This window comes from Leopardus geoffroyi, chromosome A2 (genome assembly GCF_018350155.1).
Source record: "Leopardus geoffroyi isolate Oge1 chromosome A2, O.geoffroyi_Oge1_pat1.0, whole genome shotgun sequence".
In the NCBI taxonomy this organism is placed as follows: domain Eukaryota; kingdom Metazoa; phylum Chordata; class Mammalia; order Carnivora; family Felidae; genus Leopardus; species Leopardus geoffroyi.
In genome coordinates, this window is record NC_059331.1 from 2,791,036 (window position 1) to 2,809,898 (window position 18,863).

At 63.5% G+C, this 18,863-nt stretch overlaps 1 protein-coding gene and 1 long non-coding RNA gene across 13 annotated transcripts in view; one reads left to right on the forward strand and one right to left on the reverse strand.

Moving 5' to 3' along the window:
- The window catches only part of PIP5K1C (phosphatidylinositol-4-phosphate 5-kinase type 1 gamma), a 49,939-nt gene that overhangs the window by 18,553 nt on the left and 12,523 nt on the right, over positions 1–18,863 (reverse strand). For 11 of the 12 annotated variants that reach the window (XM_045491479.1, XM_045491475.1, XM_045491471.1 and 8 more), the window contains exons 2-7: positions 10,497–10,528; positions 8,946–9,038; positions 7,975–8,105; positions 7,061–7,178; positions 2,831–2,983; positions 612–911 (exon numbers count right to left, since the gene is read on the reverse strand). In XM_045491479.1, coding sequence (XP_045347435.1) covers positions 612–911; positions 2,831–2,983; positions 7,061–7,178; positions 7,975–8,105; positions 8,946–9,038; positions 10,497–10,528 — 827 coding nt within the window. Of the gene's footprint in view, positions 1–611; positions 912–2,830; positions 3,075–7,060; positions 7,179–7,974; positions 8,106–8,945; positions 9,039–10,496; positions 10,529–18,863 lie in introns of those variants that run through there. The other variant, XM_045491482.1, reaches the window with a different exon arrangement.
- Positions 14,603–17,570, forward strand: LOC123605101. Its single transcript, XR_006715575.1, has 3 exons — positions 14,603–14,875; positions 15,570–15,718; positions 17,309–17,570. It is a non-coding gene; the product is annotated as an uncharacterized LOC123605101 (long non-coding RNA).

Consider the following 18,863-nt stretch of genomic DNA (forward strand, 5'->3'; position numbering starts at 1 on the left):
CGCAGGGGGCCTGTCCTGACCCCCATTTCACGGATGGCCAGGAGACCAAGGGGTCAGGGGCAAGGGGCCAGGCCACGTGGCCGGCAATGGGACCCGAGACGTGGCATCCACACAGGGGCCAGGGTGTTTCCTTCCTCCTGACAGAGTCCAGGCACTCCGCACACAAAACCTGCTCCTGGCCCCCAGGGCTCTGACACCTGGGCTCAGGGAAGCCCGAGGTCCCGAGAGGTCTGGGGGGGGGGGGGGGTCCTCGGGCAAGGTCATGCGAAGTTTTCCAAGAGGCCTAGGAGCCAGGGGTGGTGGGCCTGGGGGCCTCGGGTTTCGAGCCTGCTCCCCGAGACTAGATGAGATCTCTAGTCCAGGGGAGCAGGCTCGAAACCCCCCAGGTCACAGGGGGTGGAGGAGACCACGAGGACAAGCGGGGGCAAGGGGGTCCGTGGGCTTGGGGCTCACGCTGCACTCGCTTCCACCAGCGTCCCCATTTCACAGACGGGACAACTGAGGCCCAGAGAGGCGAGGGACCCTCAACTGCACCCCCCCACCCCCGCACTCCGCTCTGGGCTCCTCCCCTGCACAGGGGTGGGGGGGGCGTGTGGGTGTGGCGGCCTCACCAGGCAGTCCCGTTGCAGCGTCTTGACAAGGGCGGAGAAGGTGTCTGCGTCGAGCAGCAGCCCCTCGGGCATGTCCTGGATGAAGTCCAGGTCCTTGTAGGTGGGAATGCTCTTCTCCTTCTCCTTCTTGCTGGCCCGCCGCTTGTACGTGGAGCCCTTGAGGTCGAACTTGAGGTGCATCTTGACAACGCGCGGCAGGATGTTGTTCATGACCACCACGCGGATGTTCTTGCCGCCCGACTGCACGCAGTACAGCCCGTAAAACTTGGGCAGCAGCGTCCGCGGGTTCTGGTTGAGGTTCTGGGAGGCGAAGGAGGAGGACAGGGCTGGAGGACAGTCGCCACGGCCGCCGTCACCGGCACACTCTGTGCAGGGCCACCTCCAGGAAGCCCTCCCCGACCACCACCCGCCTGGGCCAGCCCCGCACTCTGCCCTCCCAGAGATCTGACGTTAGCCAGGTTCCAGCAGATGAGATCCTCCGGGTGTCAGGGGCTGGCTTCCCCCCAGGCCAGACCCAGGTGCCCCACCTCCCCAGCCTGGGGTGACACGGGGTCACGGCTTCCAGGCACGGTCCAGGACAAGGGTTGGCAAACTCTGAACACGGGACCAAGTCCAACTACCCACTCGTTCTCACGTGGCCAGCGGTTAAGCTATGAATGGCTTTATGTTGTTAAAAAAGTTGGGGAGAAAAAAGGAAAGTAGCGTTCTGTGACTTGTGAAAACGACATGAACTTGATATTTCAGTGTCAGTAAAGGAAGTTATCCAGGCACGTGGAGCCTGTCCACTCACTCGGGGTCCATGGGACTTCCCTGCGGTGACAGCAGGGCTGAGCTATGGAGGTAGGTTATGCCTGGGTCACAAAGCCCCAACATTCACCGGATGGTTCTTTACAGGAAGCTTGCCGACCCCTGACCATGGGGGCCAGGGACCCCCTGGCCATCATGCACTATGAATGAGACGCCCCGGGTGGAGAGGGGCCACAATCTGAACAGAGCTGTCCAGAAAAGCCTATCCGCACCCCTGCCAGGTGCCTGGTCACGACCCTTGCCCACTCCTGCTTCCACTCCGGCCCAGGGATCTGAGCCGCCCTTTCAGGCTGTGAGTCACACAGGGAATGGGAAGTGCCCCGGCAGCTGGTCCTTTGTGACATGCCAGCTGGTGGTCCAGCCTCCCTCCCCCACGCCTGAGTCACCAGCTACCAAGACACAAGCCTCGATTTCTGGGCTCCGTGACTCAGGGGCGTCGGTGGGGAGAAGGGATGGGGAGTGAAGGCTGGGCCCGCCCCCGCCCCCACCCCCACTCCCCCCACCCCCAGGGAAGGCCATGAGGGTTCAGATGGCGAGTCCTGCTTGCCAAGTGTTGAGGCACCGCGTGGTGGTGCTCGGGGGGTTGGGGTGAAGGCGAGGCTCAGGAGGACTTCCCATGGCCTGCCCAAAAGGGGTCTCCCGGACCCCATCTGCCCAAATTCCTTAGTCTCAGAGCCCGTGGCTGCTATTGAACCTGCTCCCAACAGGAAAGGAGCTGGGGGCGGGGCGGGGTTGCAGGGCGGGGCTCCTCACCATGTAGGGGTGGGGACGGGGCCGAGGTGGGGGCGGAGCTGCGGGGAAGGGGGGGGGCATCAGCATAGGGGCGGGGCCCCTCACCCTGTAGGAGCCAGGGGCGGGGCTCCTCACCATGTAGGGGGCGGGGCAAAAAGTGGGGCGGGGCCGCAGGGTGGGGCTCCTCACTGTGTAAGGTCAGGGGAGGGGCGGAGGTGGGTAGGGCCGCAGGGCGGGGCTCCTCAGCATGTAGGGGGCGGGGCCGCAGGGCGGGGCTCCTCACTGTATAGGGGCAGGGGAGGGGCGGAGGTGGGTCGGGCCGCAGGGCGGGGCTCCTCAGCATGTAGGGGGCGGGGTAGGGCTGCTCACCATGTAGGGGGCGGGGTGGGGCAGAGCTCCTCCCCACGTAGGGGGAAGGGGCGGGGCGGAGGTGGGGCAGGGGCCCTCACTACGTATGGGGTGGAGGTGGGGAGGGCTGCAGGGCGGGGCCCCTCACCCTGTAGGAGCCAGGGGCGGGGCTCCTCACCATGTAGGGGGCGGGACAAAAAGTGGGGCGGGGCTTCTCACTGTGTAGGGGCAGGGGAGGGGCGGAGGTGGGTCGGGCCGCAGGGCGGGGCTCCTCGGCGGCACATAGGGGGCGGGGGCGGGGTGGAGCGGGGCTGCAGGGCGGGGCTCCTCACCATGTAGTAGCCGGGTAACAGCTTCTGCAGGAACTCGGCCTCCTTGTGCATCACCGTCTTGATGATGAACTCGTCGTCACTGGTGACGTAGAACAGGGAGCCGCTGGCGCCGGGGTTGGACAGCTCGATCAGTGGCTCGTTGCACAGCGAGTACTGGGGGGGCAGTGAGTGGGCAGGTGGGTCGCTGACACCCCACACGCCCAGCATCTAGCGGACAGCTCTGGAACAGGTCACTGTCAGCCTCCTTTCACAGATGAAGAAATACGCTCAGAGAGGGAAACTGACACGCCTGAGGCCACACAGCAAGGAATTGAACCCCGGGCTAATCTGCAGCCTGGGTGCCCATCTCCCAGGGCACGGTCCCTCTCCTGTTAGTAACAGACACCCAGTCGTGCTGGGTTGCGCACCCATCTGGCCAAGACTCACTGCCCAACCTTCCCCGCAGCTAGCTGAGGCCACAACAGTCAACTCTGGTCAACGAGCCTGTAGAAGCTTCTGAATCCCTAATCAGGTGACAAACGCTGGTGCCCCTCCCTCCTTCCCATCCATTTCCCACCTGGAAAGCTGATGTGACAGCTGGAACCCCAGCAGCCATGCTGGACCACAAGACAACCTTTGGTACGGATGCCACGCACAAGAACAGCTGAGAGGGGAGCCTGTGTCCCTGGCAAGCAACCCCAACCACGGCTCCCAGCACACCCTTCTCTTCCCCATCTTCTCTTCCATGGACATCGGCTTTCTTCCATGCTTCCTGTCCATCAGCCCCACACGTCCTTCCCACCAACAAACAGTAAACTCTGTGGACCCAGGGATTTTTAAGCATTTTTCTCACGGAGGGTCCCCAGCACCCATGACAGAGCCCAGCATACAGCAGGTGCCTGGTCTGTTAAGAAGCCAAGGAAAGTGAGGCCCTGCGGGCTGCTGCCCCTGGGCCTTTTCAGCTAATGAGCCACCGAGGTGTTTTTCGGGATTAAGGCTGTTTGGGTTGGTGGGTTGGGTTTCTGTCCCCTGCACCCCCGAAGTCCTGACTGAGTGTCGCTGGTATATGACAGGGACGAGGCCACAGCACTCTCCCCCCTGGGCCACAGGGTAAACGCCGAGGGAACACTTACTGTATCGCTGGGTGTAAGGACCCTAACCCGATACCCCAGCAGTCAGCACGCCCTGGCCGGACAACGACCCTGGGAAGATCGGGCGCCCCCACCCGCTGCCTGGCCACGGCCGAGCCCAGGATGAGCCGTGGTCTAGCAAGCCGTGGTGCTGTGCAAACTCCGGGCTGCGGCCCGGTGTCCCAGGCACCGGGCGGTTAGTCGGGGGCCGGCTGTGGGTGGGATGGGCACACACCAGAGGCATGACCCCCCCCCCCCAGGGACTGCGGGCGCCATCCTGGAAGAGGGGTCCGAGGCCACAGCTGTTGCCCCTACACCTGCGACCTAGTGCTGACCACAAGGACAACAGCGCCACCTCTAACTGCTAGTGCGCTCGTGCTGTCAGGTAACCTCAGGGGGGTGGGAGGGGCGGGGGCGAGAGGTCTCCCCTGTCCGTGCCTCAGGGGAGCGGAGCCAACAGCCAGGCCACTCAGGAGGAATGTGCTGGCAGTCCCCAACGTGGTGACCGGCTCCGAAACGGGCACCAGGCTGGAGCAGGGCTGACGCAAGCCTGTTAGTAAGACAGGACGTGCGGATGCCTGGAAGCCGGGCCAGGACAGGCTGCCCGGGCCATCTGGACTGTGGGGGCGACGGTGCGGGGAGCCGCGTGGGGGCCCGGGCCAGGGCTGTCGGCGGAGGGGAGCCGAGTCAGTGGGCCTCCCAGCTGTGCTGGCCGCAGACAGCAAGGAGGCAGCTCAGGGAGGCGGTGGGTTGTGCGGGGGGAGAACAGGTCCAGTTTGCAGCCAGCGCGGCCCTCTGTCCGTCCTGCTCCGCCCACAGCCACGAGGCCCCCGCACCCTCGGAAACAGAGGCCCAGGCCCAGGCTGCCCGTGCTCTCCCTCCTCACTCCCACCTCCCCCCACCCTGCCCTTAAGCACAGCAGTGAGCGGCGTCCTGGGCCTCGGGAGCCCGCCGGGAACAGGGAAACCCCAAGGCCTTACAGCGGGCCCCAGCTGGCAGGAGAGGAGGAGAGGAGGAGAGATGAGCGCCGAAGGGAACTGCGCGGCTTTGCACAAAAGAAGTCTGTGAGCAGAGAACGGTCTGGAAGCAATGCCGGCAGCCGCTGCCCTCAGGGAGCGGCCTGGGGGGCAGCGTACAGGGCTCAGGCCTCACGGGGTCCTGGCTGCAGAGGAGGCAGCGGCGACACAGGCGGACTTCCCAGCCAAGAGACCACCGGCCGCCGGGACAGGGTCACGGGCAGACGACCCCAGGCGTGCCCCCTCTCCCCGCAGTGCCCAGGGTGGGCGCCCGTGGCCCGAGGCTGACCGTCTGCAGCCCCCGCCCCCGCACGTGTCCCCCGCCTCCCCCGGCCGCTGCCCTGCTGTCCTGAGCCGAAGTCCACACCGGGTCAGCCCAGGGCTCTCACAGTGGTGGTGGGCGAGCCCCCACAGAACTCAGGACCACGGCGGCCGCCACAGAAGTCTCTGGAGCCGAGGTGATGCCCATGGCCCACAGGGACCCGGCCGGGAAGAGAGAGGAACCGAGGGACCAGAGCTGATAAATGGGGGCAGTGGTGCTGTCTGGGTGCACCATCCAGCCGTGTCCGAGCTCCCCACCCCCGCCGCGGGAGGGCCTCTCGGATCCAGGGGCCCTGGCCACCCTGTCGCTGCAAACAGGGCAGGTCTTGAAGAGGACAGAGGACACCTGCTGAGCACCCACTCAAGGCCGAGACAGGCCCTCGGCCATCGCCCTGCGTCCACTCCGCCGCCAGGACCAGCTTGGGTCCGCTCCCCACCAGCACACAGAGGCCGCATCCCCACTGCCACGGCGAGCACCACAGGTGTCCCCTTTCCCGCCCGAGACCTAAAACCGAGGTCACCCAGGTCATCTCTACTACGGAACCACCAGGCTGGCTTCACTCCGAGGAGGCTGCAGGACCAAAGGGAACGTCATTACGGCGCTGCGGTGGAGGCCGGAGGGGGAGCATGACACGGATGCTGTGGTCAGAGGACCAGGCCTTGGCCCTGGCAAGGGGCACCGTGACTTCTGGGCACCCGGACGTGCCCACGGCCGGAGCAAATGCTGCTCTCTCTGCAGGGACACGGCCGCGGCTGAGGGCACGGCTTTCCCGCAGACTAAGAACCCAGGGGAGAGTGAGGCCAAGAACCTCCCGACACGCAGGGAGACGAGTCACTGCAGGTGAGAGCCAGCAGGCCCACAGGCCGAGCCCCAGGGACAGCAGACGGTGACAGGATTACACAGAGTATATCCAACGGTCACGGACACACTCTTGCCCAGGGAGTAAGGCTTCCCGAACACAAAGTCGCAGACCGGTGACCGGGCGAACTCGAAACAGACCCGCCAGACCTTCCCCAAGCGCAGACTGACCCACCCAGGTGACGAGCCCCGGGTGCAGGCGAGCTGTAACTTTCAGGAGTCCTGATCGTTCACTGTGAGATCAAAGGGTAGGGCCTAGGTTCTGATTTTTCTAAATGTTTATTTATTTGTTTTGAGAGACAGAGAGAGACAGAGAGCAGCGGAGGGGCAGAGAGAGAGGGAGAGAGAGAGGATCCCAAGCAGGTTCAGTGTGCTCGAGCACGGAGCCCGACATGGGGCTCGAACCCATGAACCATGAGATCGTGACCTGAGAGCCGAGATCAAGAGTCGACGCTTAACCAACTGAACCCCCCAGACGCTGCAAGATTATTCTAATTAGAGAGACTAAAACCACACCAGAACCGAGGGGACGCTCTGAACTGGTCCCCACGACCCACCTCCTCCCGAAGGGAGGCGTGACACGTGACACGCCTCCAACCCACAGACGTGGCAAAGGGGACAGGACACTCCTGTCGCTCACGCTCTGACCAAGAGGCCCGCAGGGATGGAACGGAAGCCCCAGCCGATGGGCGAGGAGGGGGTCCCGCCAATGTCATCGTGGAGCTGGAAGCAGACCCTCCCCCAGTCCGGTGCCCCACGAGGCTCTAGCCCCAGCCCACCCTCCAGCACAACCCTGAGCAAAGAACCCGGCTGAGTTGCACCCGAAGTCCTGACCCACAGAAACCACAAGGGACAGACAGGTGGCGCTGTGGGCCGCCGGTGTGCCGCAGCTTGTTACGCAGCAGCAGCTGACTGACGCTCTTACCAAGTAATCATCCGGTCGGATCCCGAAGAGTTCCCGGAAGTAGCGGAAGGCGACAGGTGCGTAGGTCTTGAACCTGAAGTCCTGGAAGTGGTGGGCGGGGGTGAGGTTGCTGCCTTCACTGTGGAGCAAGGAGGGAGGGGGCCTGTGAGGGACGGCGGCCTCGTGGGTGCCTCCCCGACTCCCCGGTGGCACGGACGTCCCAGGCCTGGGCGGCGCCCTGGCCGCTGAGCTCCAAGGCCTTCTCCAGACGGCCAACTCAAGACGGTGGCATGGGACTCCCCAGGGGACAGAGGGCTATGTCCCAACATCCATTGCCAGTGCTGGCTGGGCACATGGCCGCCCGGAGGAAGCCCACTGCCCAGCCTCTCCTGCAGCTAGCTCTGGTCATGTGACCGTGACGGGCCAATGGGCTATGAGCAGAGCAGAAACCATCATTTCTTGGTGCTGCCCTGCCTGGGGAGGGGCATGTGCTCTCTTCCTTCTGCTAGTGGAATGCAGACGTGATGGCAGGATCTCGGGCAGCTACCTGAAACCCCTGGCTGCAAAAGCTGCACACAAGGACGGTGGAACGGCCAGAAAAACACGGGACCCCAACACCGGGGAGCTGCCTGATGGCCCTGGATCGCCTGTCAGTATTTTCCATGTGAGAGAAAAGTGAACTTTACGTTTTCTTCTCCCGTTTCTTAAAATCACCGTTGTACTGCAGCCCTCTGATTCGGCAGCAAACTAACATCACGACCGGTACAGGGTCAGGCCTCAAAGCCAAGAAGGTGCCAGGAGAGGCCCGTGCTATTTCCAGCAGAGAAGGGAACTCAGAGAACAGCAAGGCTGTTTGCATCCCAACAGTGTCTGCGTGCTGGGTGAGCTGCTACGGGCATTGGGGCCAGTCTCCATGGCGCAGGGCCCGGGCCCACCTGGGGAAGAAGATGCTCTCCACGACATAGAAGTCCTGCATGAGCACGTCACGCTCTGGCTTGGAGCTCAGGTTGCCCACGGTGTAGCCGATGCCCAGCTGGATGGCCCCCTTCAGGGTGGAGGACGTGGTCTGTGGGGAAACCCAGCTGGATCAAGACCCTCGGCCCCCAGGGCGGGGAGGCAAAACGAGAAGGCCCTCGGGGCAGCAGGACGAGCCAGATGTGCAGCTCGCAGCTTGACCCTGGCACCCATCACGCAAGGGGCCCCGGGGTGCCTGCCCACTACTTGCCCCAGACCCGCTGGCCTCTGGGCTGTCGTTCAGCTCACACGACCCCACGGCGAGGTGGCCTGGCTGGGACTCCAATATCACCTCACGCAGCCCCGAGGCCTGTTTTCCATCAAGGTTCTAGAAGGTTCCAGCTTCTCAAAACCGTCCCGATTCGGCAGGGTTCTATCTACTGCCAGGATTTCCTTTTTGGAAATCCATTTACAGAGTGACTTCCCAACTTCATCTCCGTGAACCCGGGTTCCTGCTACCTACTCTCCCGGTGACGTGCACGGTCACGCTGCGTGAGCGACACCGCCGCTCCGTGCCTCGGTTTCCCCAGCCACGGTGGGGCATGTCGGGGCCGCCCAGCATTACGTCGCCCAGGCTACCTGGGCTGGAGGCCGCCCACACTTGAGGAGGAGGGGGTGGGGGTGACAGCTCAGCCCCGCTTTCCGAGGGAAGGAAGGAGAACCGCATTTCCCCTTTTCCGGGTGAGCCAGCAGGGCCGGAGCGGCTGAGGGCTCGCCCGGGGTCGCAGGCGGCTCCTGTAGCCGGGCGGGTGGTGGTGCAGCTCCGGACACATTGCCCGATGCTTGTGACGGCGACAGCAGGCAAGGACCTTGCTGGGACGGGGGGCCCCGGATGGCTGGGAGCCCTTCTCCACTTTGCCCCACCCCAACCAGCCGAGGGCAGAGGAGGAACCTTCTTGTAGGTGGTTTCGCCAGACGCGTCCACGCCCCGATGACCCAACTTCTTCCCGTGGCCGGGGCCCAGCTGTCCAGCCATCGACGGGGCCTGGAGAGGAGGAAGCAGGAAGCATTACACATCAGCAAGGAGGCGCCGCTGGGGCCAGAGTGCTCTGGAAATCCTGACCAGAGTCAGGGCTGAGTCACTGGCTGGCAAGCCACGTGGGGCGGAGTCTGGTGTGGGCGGGCTCCAGGGCAGGGCAGGTGCCCCGTCACCCACTGGGGCCACACGGTCCATCTCTGCACATCCAGAGGGGCCCAGGCCCAGACCGGACTTCCGGTTCCTCAGGAGCAGAACCCTAACTTCAGGGACTCCCTGGCCCTGCTGACGGGGGCGGGGGGAGGGCTGGGTTGTCCCCTATGGGGCGTCCCAGGCACTGTGAGCAGTGAGCAGCCTCACTGCGTCCTGACAGCCACAGATGTCTCCAGACATCACACAGCGTCCCTTAGGGCCGAGACATCTGGGCTGGAATGACTGTGAAACAGGGAGAGGTCCCACTGGCCCGGGACCTGTGTGGGGACAGCCAGGGCAGGCGTGACAAATTTGTGTGGGAGCCACCAGCACTGATGTGCGGCTCCACAGGGGAGAACGGTGGAGGGGCGGTGGGGGCTGTCCGCTCACGGACATTTAAGAAACATCTACTGTGTACCTGCACCATCCAAACAGCCCGTGAAACCCTCTGGCCTCCAGCTGGGAGCACTCACATCAGCCCAACCCCCACTGCCCCACGGGGGTTCCGGCAGCCCCCCAGCTGCCGTCGCTCCTCAGCAGGCCCCGGCGTGTTGCGCATACTGGCCACCAGGGGGCGGGCTCTCCCCAGAAATCGGTGGCACAGCCCCTGCTCCGCACCCCTCGCTGACTCCCCACTGCCCTGTGGCCAGACAGCCTCCAGGAGAGCCCTCCTGACAAGGGCCCCACGTGACGGGTGGCAACCCGAGGGACACAGGTGCCTGGGGCCGGGAAGCTAGCGCCGGTACAGGGACGCCACGTCTGGGCTGCTCCTGGAATGCGGGGCTCACAGACTCGCTCCCACAGGCCGCTTTCAGGACCAGGGACAGTGCTGACCCCCAACGGTGCAAGGCGCGGGCGAGCAGCCGCCCCGGCAGGAGCAGGAGCTCTCTGGATCCCGGACGGGAAGACGGAAGACGTGGGCGGGCGTGTGGGGACAACCGATGCTACACCAGCGGTGCCGCATCTGACTGGACCCCCCTCCTCCCGGGGGCTCCTCAGGGACCCGCCCTTGCCCGGCTCCCCTCCCACCCCTCTGGACCCTCAGTCTCCGTCCCTCTGTCCCTCACTGTCCAGGCCGGGTCCTCGCTCTTCCTTCCCCAGCGGCTCCCCTCCCTGAAACTCAAGATGCCGGCAGGACCGAGGGACTTTCACTGCCTGCCACCTGCCAGAGCGTGGGGCCCGGGGAGGTGCGGCCAGCTGCCCCAGGCCGCACAGCAGGCCCCGGGGCTGGTCGGTCTTCGGAGAAGTGGGTCAGGAAGGCCACAGGACACTCACCTCCGACGGGGCCATCTTCTTCTGGGCCAACCCTGCAGGAGAGAAGAGAGAGGCTTCAGCCCGGAGACAGGGGCGGCCCTCCACCCCACCGTGTCACCACCCTGCCTTCCCCGCACACAGGTGTCTCCGACCTCACTCTGCTCCCTGCACCCCTACGGAGGGACAGTACCCCAGCTGGGAAACGGGTGCGGACGTCAACCCACCACTGACCCCAAAGACGTTTTAAGTCCCTGGCAGCAAAGGGCTGACCAAACTGACAACTGTGGCCTTCCCCTGCCGGCGGAAGCAGGCTCAACCAGATCCAACGTCCTCGGGCCACAGAGAAATCACGTGACCGGCTGGGTCAGTGGGAAGGGACCAGGCGGCCAGGGCTGGAGTGACGGCTCCCTGGCCCCTGTTCACACTGTCCCCGGGAAAGAGGTGCTCACCGTGGAGAGAGGCTCACGGTGACGGAGCAGGCAGTTTTTATCCCTAACACCCTGCCCTCCAATCCTGGCTCCCTGTGGGGAGGCCAACCACTGACCTCTCTGAGCCCTGGCATCCTCACCTGCAAAGCAGGCTTCTGCTGAGGATTATCTGTTCAAACGAGTATGGACCGCAGACATACCCCTGCCTCCTGCAGAGGGGGTGGGCTTTACAGGTGGGAGGAAGCCAAGGCTGGTGAGGTCTGAGGTTGGGGAGACCCGGGGTCCCTGGGCCCAGCGTCCCCACGAGATCCTCATGAGAGGGAGGCAGAGAGACGGGCAGACCCCATGCTGCTGGCTGGGGGGGGGGGGGGGGAGGGGGGCGCGCGGGCCAGGATGTGACACCTCCGGAAGGCGGAAAAGGCAGGAGAGGGGTCTCCCTGGGGCTTCGGGGGGAACCGGCCCTGCCCATGCCTGGGTTTGGTCCCCGCGACACCCATCTTAGACTCATGACCTCCAGAGTGTGGTTTTAGATCAGGCCGTGTGATTTGTTTAGCCGCAACAGAAACTCGCGTGCTGGGTGTCTACGTGTCAGGCTGGCGGGAAGGCAAGTGGTGACCAGGACGGTGGAGGGCCTTGGCTTGGGTGATGGGTGAGGGGTCAGGCCAGCAAGGGAGGACTTATGCTTTTCCCCACAGGAAGGTGGGAGCCCTGGAGGGCTGTGGGCAGAGGGAGGGGATCCGACTTGGGTGCTCGTGGGCGCCCTCTGGCGGCCACTACGGGGAGAACGGACTGGGGGACGGGGTTGGGGGGAACTGAGCTGGTCCTTCAGGAGAGGATGGGCTGGACCGGGTGGGGGAGGCAGAGGGGAGGTGGGCAGATTCTGGACAGGTCTCAAGTTGGGACAGACAGGCTACCCTCACTGGAGGCAAAGCGAAAAGCAGGGAATCCAGGATGACTAAGGACTATGACTAAAGCCATTAACGGAAGGAATGAGCAGCCTCAGCCAAGATGAGGAACAAGGCAGGAGCAGGTGTGGGGGACAGTCGGGTGCAGCGTGGCCAAGCTGAGTGTGAGACGCCCGGGAGCCCCCCGCACAGAGACTCCAGGATCAGCCGGACCCCGAGTCTGGAGCTCAGGGGAGGTCGGGCTAGAGAGAGGACCGTGGGTGTGGTGGGGCTGAGACGGGGTTCCAGTCCCGAAGAGCGGACAAGGCTGCGGACTGGGGAATGACTGTCAAGGGGAATGACTGTCAAAGGGAATGGGGTTTTCTTTAGCAGGATAAGAATGTTCTAGAATCAGTGGTGACAGTGGCACGACATTGGGAATACACGAAAAACTAAACCGTGTTCTTCAAAGCGTGAATTTTATGGTATGAGTTACGCTTATTGAGAAAAGGAAACACAGAACGCGGGGCAGGCCTGGGCGGGCAGGGTGGGTGACCAGTGTCCTCCTTCAGCCACAACCACCACCCCAGTGCCACCACTGCCCTGTGCGTCAGTCAGCCAGGTGTCGGAGATGGTCCAGGCAGGGAAACTGAGGCTGGGTGGGCAACCGGCCAATGCCATGGTCACGGCCGCAGGGCCCGGCAAAGAACACCCCAGCCAGGAGGTCAAAGCCGACACACGGAGGCTGGCTCACCTGCCCGAGGCCCCAGGTGACCACCCACAGACCCTCCAACCTGGGTGCCCAGGCCCTGGGCCTGAACGTGGGCCCACCCCGAGGCTCAGCTAGAGGCAAGCGGGTCGCAGAAGGTGCTAGAAAGCTGACGTGATAGTTCTGCTGGCTGCCCAACAGAACAATTCATGATGTTATGTGTGGGCTGTGGGGGAAGGAAGAGGAGAGAAGGCAAGAAGCTGGCGGTGGACCGGGGCAGAACATTCTGGACTTCGTCCTCTGCAGCTCCCAGGCCGAGCAGGCCCAACACCGAGGTCCCGGGCTCCCCCACCCCCCACGGCTGCACCTGCTCCCGAGTCCTCCCGGCTCCTCAGGCTCCTCAGCAGGTCGGGGGGCGGCCTGGCCACTCACAGCCCTACTCGCCCTCCTGCCCATCCGCGTCCACACCGGCCTCCTCCGGCAGGAAGCCCCGCGGCGGTCCGTCTGCCCCACCCCCCACCACAGCACCGTGCCTGTGAGGACCCCCCCACCCCCTGCTGCTCAAAACCTTCAAAAACCGTGGCCCCCCCGGCCCCGGAGGGCCTTCCCTTCCTGCTCACAGCGAGTCCACTGCTGGAGGTCACGGCCCTGCCCTGTGCTGCCACCACCGGCCAGGCCGGCTGGGACGGCAGAGGCCACACCACGATGTCGCTCCTCCCAGCCCAAGACGTGACCCACTCTCTTCTGAACAAGCCACCCAATTTTTGAGGAAATTAAGTTTTAAAAATAGCCTGGGGAGGGGGAGAGCGCGCCTGCCCCGGGACACAGCCGTGCCAGCCTCTGGGCAGGGGGGGAGGGGACAGGGGACAGGGGACGACGTGCGCAGGGCTGAGGCTGGGCTCTCCTGCGGCCCACCGCTGTGTGGCCTCAGGCGAGCCCCTCCACCTCTCTGAGCACCTTTCCTGTGGTCTCGCTGAGCCTCCGTGGGTGCCCGAAGCTAGGGCTCCAGAGCTGGGCCCCCTCTCCCCAGCCCGCCGCCCAGCCCTACCACAGGACCCTGCCACAGGCCGCTCTAATTGCTTCCGTGCAGGTGACCTCACAGCCACCCCGTGGCTCCGGAGGGAGGAAGTGAGCTCCTAACGCCCTCAGGGGCTTCCCTCTGAGCCTGTTTCTCAGCCCCTAAAGCAGGCCAAAGCCCAGGCAGAACCCCTCCTCCCGGCCTGCAGGACCCACCTCCTATCAGCTGTTCCCTGCTCCAGTGGCTGGCCTCAGGGCCCTTGCCCTGGATGGTCCCCCTACCCCCACCCCAGTTACCACCGCCCCATCCTGCACACCCTGTCCTTTCCCTCCAGGCAACAATGACATCAATGTATGTCCTCTTCATGGGGGCTGGGGGCGTCCTCCCTCAGGGCTGGGCCTGTGCGTTGACTGACCCATGATGGGTGGACAGACACCCTCTCCCCTCCCCTCTGCCCGCGTCTCAGCTTCGGGGGAGCCTCGTCTCCACGTCTGTTGGATGTGGAAACAAAAAGCTCGGGAAGGACTGTGGGTCCCCAAGACCCAGGGAGGAGCCTCGCCGTCTGTCTTTCAGCACAATCACCCACCTGTGCCTTTAAAATCCACCCCAGGGGCGCCTGGGTGGCGCAGTCGGTTAAGCGTCCGACTTCAGCCAGGTCACGATCTCGCGGTCCGTGGGTTCGAGCCCCGCGTCAGGCTCTGGGCTGATGGCTCAGAGCCTGGAGCCTGTTTCTGATTCCGTGTCTCCCTCTCTCTCTGCCCCTCCCCCGTTCATGCTCTGTCTCTCTCTGTCCCAAAATAAATAAATAAATAAATAAATAAATAAATAAATAAACAAACGTTGAAAAAAAAGAAGTTGGCGTTGTCTACTTTAAAAAAAAAAAAAAAAAGAAAGTCCTCTCTCCAAACCGGAAGGGCCGCGGCTGAGCGGAGACGGCCGGCTCTTTGCAGCCACGGGATGCTCCGAGTGGTGCGGTGCAATGGAGAAACCCTATGGCGTGGGGAAGGGTGGAAGCTTCTGGTTCTGCCCTCTGGGAACCCCGAGCCCCGAGGTCCCGGCGGGGGTGCCCGCCACACTGGAGACCGCACCGGGGAGGTAGGCGGCCCCCAGCCGAGGTGCGGGACCAGGGTGCAGGCGCCCGCCGACCCCGGGCGAGACCCCAGAGCCGCGAGCACACACGCACTTGTTTGCTCAGGCTCGAAGCTCCGGGCGGCCTGTTACGCAGCGACAGCTGACTGAAGCAGGGACCACGGTACGAGCCGAGAGCCACCATGGCGGTGGGGACGCTGGCCGGTGCAGCAAGACAAGAAAAAACAAAAGGAACGGAGGTTGGAGAGAAAAGATTTCAGAAAACCCAAGAAGTAAATGCAGCAGGGGCGCCTGGGCCACTCAGCCAGCTGAGCAGCTCTTTTTTTTCTTTTTTTAACATTTATTTATTTATTTTTATTTTTTTTTTATTATTATTATTTTTTTTTGTTTATTTATTTTTGAGACAGAGAGAGACAGAGCATGAACGGGGGAGGGGCAGAGAGAGAGAGGGAGACACAGAATCGGAAACAGGCTCCAGGCTCTGAGCCATCAGCCCAGAGGCCGACGCGGGGCTCGAACTCCCGGACCGCGAGATCGTGACCTGGCTGAAGTCGGACGTTTAACCAACTGCGCCACCCAGGCGCCCCTAACATTTATTTATTTTTGAGAGACAGAGAGAGACAGCGTGAGCAGGGGAGGGGCAGAGAGAGAGAGAGGGAGACACAGAATCCGAAGCAGGCTCCAGGCTCCGAGCTGTCGGCACAGAGCCCCACATGGGGCTCAAACCCACGAACCGGGAGATCACGACCGGAGCCAAACTCATCCGCTTCACCGACTGAGCCACCCAGGCACCCCACGGCCGACTCTTGGTTTCGGCTCAGGTCATGATCTCGCGGGTTTGTGGGTTCGAGCCCCACGTGGGGCGGGGATTTCTCTCTCTCTCCCTCTCCCTCTGCCCCTCCCTGGCTGGTACACTCACTGTCGCTCTCAAAATCAATAAACAAACGTGAAAAAAAATTTTTTAAGAGAAGAACTAAACACAGCAGAGCAGGCGGCCGGCAGCTAACCCAAGGTCACGGCGCTCCCAGCCGAGGAGAACGGGAGTCTGGGAGTCTGTGCCCTCTGCGCCCACCCCCTGCTCCTCATACGCCTGCCTCGCCTGGTTCCACGCCTGGGTGAGTTTTTATCTCTTCGGTAGCTGGCCCTTTCCAATCAGCAGACGCGGGGAAGACCCCCGTCCTCGAGGGATGCTACAAGCCCAGAGCAGGGAGGGGACGCGGGGAAGGGGTGGATGGGGGCGGGGGGGCGGGGGGGGGGCGGGGAGTATGTGAACTAAACGCAGCAGAAGGTCAATGGGGGGATCCAAGCAGTACGAAGTGAGCTTCCACCGTCCGCTGCTGTCAACTTTTCAGTACGGTTGAAAATTTTGCTTTTTAACGTCTATTTATTTTGAGAGAGGTGGGGGAGGGGCAGAGAGAGAGAGAGAGAGAGAGAGGGAGGGAGGGGGAATCCCAAGCAGGCTCCCCTCTGTCAGCGCAGAGCCTGACGTGGGGCCCCAACGAAACCAAAGGTCTGACCCTCAACATGCTGAGCCCCCCCAGGCGCCCCTCGGTTGACAATTTTCTGAATGCGGGTTAAAGGTCAACCTGGCCCTGTGCTGCCGGCTGTTTTCAGGCTTTGGAGAAGCTCGTTGGCGTGGATTGGCCCCAGGAGTGGGCGTGGTCATGCAGGTGACACTACGGAGGTTTCACACGCACTCGCTCGATGCACCTTTGCGGCCTTAGCCGTCACCGTGCCGTGCCCGCGGCCTCGAAGGCTCCCTCCCGGCATCTCCACGCAGCCGCAGCCGGCACTCACATGGTCTCGGCCTGAACATCGCCTCCTGGAGGGTCCACCCCCGACGCGCTGCCTAGAGCAGTCCCTTCCCACCCCACCCCTGCCCACCCTCTACCACGCCCCCGGCTCACTGATTTGGGGCCACACGTCACCGAAGGGACCTGTTCCTTCCCAGTAGAGCAGAGGCCACAGCGGGCTTGCCAGTCCCGGCACGTGGGAAACTCATCCTGGCTTTCACCCCGACAGCCGACAGCCGGGGGGGGGGGACAAAAGTCCCCGTCGCGCCAGGAACCATCAGGGCCTCAGCAGGGGCAGGACTCAGGCAAAGGCTGAAACTTCAAACTAGGGGGCAAGTCTCAAACGAAGGCTTCGGGACTAAGAAAACCCCTTTCTGCCTCGCGGATCGTTTTTTCCTCTCACGATTTTGCATTTACCACCCCGAGCCACCCGGAAGGGTGAATGGTGGCAGGTAAGGAATTACAGATTGTCCTGATTCCCAGCTTCCCAAAGAGCATTCTGTCCACCACTCGCTCCCTCGCGCGTTGCAAACTCTGGGAGCGTTCCCTGCGTGCTGGGCCCCGTTTCTGGGACGAACTGGTTCTTTGTCTAAATAGATTTAGTGACAAAAGATCCGAGGCGCCCAGAAAAGACGCCAACGCATCGGGCGCCTGGGCGGCTCAGTCTCGGCCGAGGGTCCCACTCTCGGTTCCGGTGCAGGTCATGATCTCCCGGCTCGTGGGTTCAAATCCCGGGTAGGGCTCTGTGCTGACAGCCTGCTCGGGATCCTCTCTCCCCCTCTCTCTGCCGCCCCCCTGCTGCTCTCTCTTTATTTTTAATGTGTAAAAATGAACATTAAAAAATAACAAAATATTTCGTGATAAAAATAGCTTAGCCGTACTCTCCTGTCTACTTCTGTCTTCTGTTTGCAGCTCCCTGTACTAAACAGCTACACGCGTGCACACGCCCCAGCGCTGGGCTGGCGCCCCGAAAGCCGCACCCCCCACCCCCTAACACTCCCGGGAGACGACCGCCACTGGACCCACTTTACAGCCGGGGAGACTGGGGCCCAGAGGTCTCAGAGGCAAGTTCAAGGTAGCTCAGCGGCAGGGGCTCCCGAGTCTCTGCAGACGCGCTCTGCCCGCAAGGGCTGGCGGTCGGGTCTGCTCAAGGCAGCCCAAGCCGGCCCGCCCTCGCGGCAACCAGAAGCTTCCTCCCCTTGGGTGGCTTTCCCTGACCCCGCGGGCAGAGCGGCTGCTCCTGAAGCCGAACGCTGCTCCCACGCACCCGGCCCGGTGTCCCGCAGCCGTCCGGCCACCTGTGTGAGCCCCACCCCCACGTGGGCCCCTGGGCCCAAGGGCAGAGCCCCCGCCCGGCCCAGAAGGAGAGCTCCACACAACGCCCGCTTGCTGCGACTCCCGCTCTGCCCTAGGCGCGGGCGCTCCTGGCCGGGGGCTCTCTCCACCGGCACGAGCTTCTGTCTGGTCCCCGGCCCTCGGGGGACACTCTGCCCGAGGTCGCCCACACCATCACAGGCGCAGAGGGCGACAGCTCGTCTTCCACAGATTCGGACGCTGGGGCCCTGGGCTCGCCATCCCCTGACCCGGTGCCCCCGCAGTCGCCTGCCTGCGCCCACTGCCCAGCCTGTGGGCTGCTGTCTGGTCCTCCACCGTTTGGGCCCTGGGCCCTGGGCCCTGGGCCACCTCCCACCTCCCCTCTGCTCCGCGACCGCCCTCCCTCCGGGAGCCTGTCCCGGGGCCTAGTGGTTGTGGGTGTGGCCTCTCCTGGCAGCCTCTCCCTCGGAAACCCACGGAAACCCACGCCACAGCACCGCCTTCAGGGGTCTCCTGGCTCCTCCCAGAGCCCCGCAGGGCAGGCCACTTCTCCCTGTGTCCCTCCGTGACTCCCCCCCCTCCCCCCTGCACCAGCTCCCAGGCACTGGGCATCAGCTGAGAAACCCTGGAGGGCTGCATGGAGGAGGCTGAGAGAAAGCACCGGCGGGAGCCCCGGGGGAAGAGCGAGGGGAATGTGGCTCTCACAGGTTCCCTGAGCTGGACATCTGCTGCAGGATGGAAGGCCCGGCAAGGCCACGGGCCCACGGGGCTTCCCCCCTGGCCTATCCTATGCCTCTCGTCTCTCTTCTTCAGAGGGGGAAACTGAGGCTCAAAGAAGTGGTGTTAGGATGTTTTCTGTTGAGACGGAAGCCTAACTCACACAGTATGTGGAGACGGATTATTTGTTAACACAACTCAGGGGCCAGTAAACTGTGCCCTGACGACCAGACCCGCCTACCGTCTGTTTTGTAAGTAAAGTTTTATCGGCACAACGCCACACCCACTCATTTACCAATCTCTGCTGTGGCTTTTGCGCTCCCGTGGCAGAATGGAACGCTTACGAGAGAGACCACCCAGCCCTTCGCGGGAGGAGCCTGCCGAGCCCCGACCTAACTGAAGATGAGCTTCAAGTCTGGCGGCACCTGGGGGCCCT